At 37.9% G+C, this 1,594-nt stretch overlaps 1 protein-coding gene across 5 annotated transcripts in view; it reads left to right on the top strand.

Moving 5' to 3' along the window:
• pbx3b (pre-B-cell leukemia homeobox 3b) overlaps positions 1-1,370 on the top strand; it is a 59,811-nt gene extending 58,441 nt beyond the window's left edge. For 4 of the 5 annotated variants that reach the window (XM_028578111.1, XM_028578109.1, XM_028578110.1 and 1 more), the window contains one exon: positions 148-235. Coding sequence is in view for 1 of the 5 variants with exons in the window: in XM_028578112.1 (XP_028433913.1) it covers positions 148-240 (93 nt within the window). In the remaining 4 variants the exon portion in view is untranslated. Of the gene's footprint in view, positions 1-147 lie in introns of all 5 variants that reach the window. The other variant, XM_028578112.1, reaches the window with a different exon arrangement.
• Positions 1,371-1,594: the final 224 nt, after the last annotated feature.

Genomic DNA, 1,594 nt, shown 5'->3' with positions numbered 1-1,594 from the left:
CAACCAGAATCTATACGAGTCTCATTTCCATTTTTTTTTTTTTTTTTTTGTCGGAGTGTTGTGTTACATTTTGGAGGGGGATAAAAATGTACCGAGCTCATGTTGCAGAGTGTGTGATTGTAATCTCAACCTTTGTTTGTGTACCAGGCTAATGGGGGATGGCAAGATGCAGCGACTCCGTCTTCTGTGATATCTCCGACAGAAGGACCCGGAAGTGTGCACTCCGATACCTCGAATTGATCCGCTGTTAATGCATCTTCTCCTCAAAGCTGGGCATGGGACTATTTTCACTGGCTGACCAACTGCAGAGGATACACACACATAAAAAAAAACACTTTTCACAACAGATTGTTTTTTTTTTTCCCCTGTACTTTAACATTTCCCCCCCCACGCACCAAGCCAAACACACCCTCCTACATTAACACCCAGTGTTCTCCTGGTCGTTTGGTGTTTTTCTTTCTGTCTCCATAAATCCAACGTGATCTCCATGCTCTTATTTGTATGTCGTAGGGGTAAGCACACGCAAACAGAAAACAAACTTTCTGGATAATTAGCTCCTCCAAACTTAAAATACTGGATGACACTTGCGCATTTAATGTGACATTTTAAACGCCCATTTGTTTGATTCTTGATTTAATTACCACTTGCCATTTTGATAATTGGGTTCTCTTTCAGTTCTTACAATACATAGATTAAAGCAGCTGTTTCTTTGACTGTAATGTGCTTGCAATCTTGTCCAGCAACTCAACAATGCTACTGTTGACAGCTCAATGGCAGCTTTGTAGTTACTTTCAAGATTTATTTTGCCTTACAGCCGTATACATTAGTACAAGGAAATGGCTTCAAACTCTGGAACATAAAGAAGTGTAATTGATTGCTTGACTATAACATGACACCATTCCATATTTTATAATTTGATGTTTAGTATGTACATATGTAAACATTTTCTTTCTTTTTTTTTGTACTGCTTATCAACAAATAATACACAGTATATCATTCCTTCATGGCGCACAGGAGCAGGCCCCGTTACGCAGGAAAAGTTGTACATAATATAGCTTAAGAGTAATTATACATCCCACCAATCAAAACACAGCTTTATTACCTCATTCAAATTCATAAAAAGAACAATAATTTCCAATTTCTGTAGCTTAGAGTGCTCACTTACTACCTCTAAACAATATCACCACCATAGTTTCTTTTGCCCTTATTTAATGTTTTCCTCTAGTTACTTTAAAGACATCTTGTAACACTGTAAACTCTTCATCCTCTATGTAATCTAATGTATATTTTAATCTTTTAATAAAATGCCGTTGCTGTACCGCAACTTAAAATGACAAATAAAAAAATGAAAATGATAACAATATTAATACCGTGAAAAAGAGATGGGGAGTGGGGGGTGGTGGTGGGGGGGTGGGATGGTGAAGAAGAAGTTGTTGGTCTGTGGCTTTTACGATGGGGGGGGTGGGGGGGCGGGGGACGGTGTGTGCGATGAACATTGTTGATAAATTAACACCAAACAGTGAAACTGTTGTAAATACTGAAGAAGAAGAAGAAAAAAACAAACATTTTGAATGTTGCTCATCTTGTTACTAAA

This window comes from Perca flavescens, chromosome 5 (assembly GCF_004354835.1).
Source record: "Perca flavescens isolate YP-PL-M2 chromosome 5, PFLA_1.0, whole genome shotgun sequence".
Taxonomy (NCBI): Eukaryota; Metazoa; Chordata; class Actinopteri; order Perciformes; family Percidae; genus Perca; species Perca flavescens.
The sequence above is the reverse complement of the archived record's forward strand: the minus strand, read 5'-3'. Positions and strand labels throughout refer to the sequence as shown.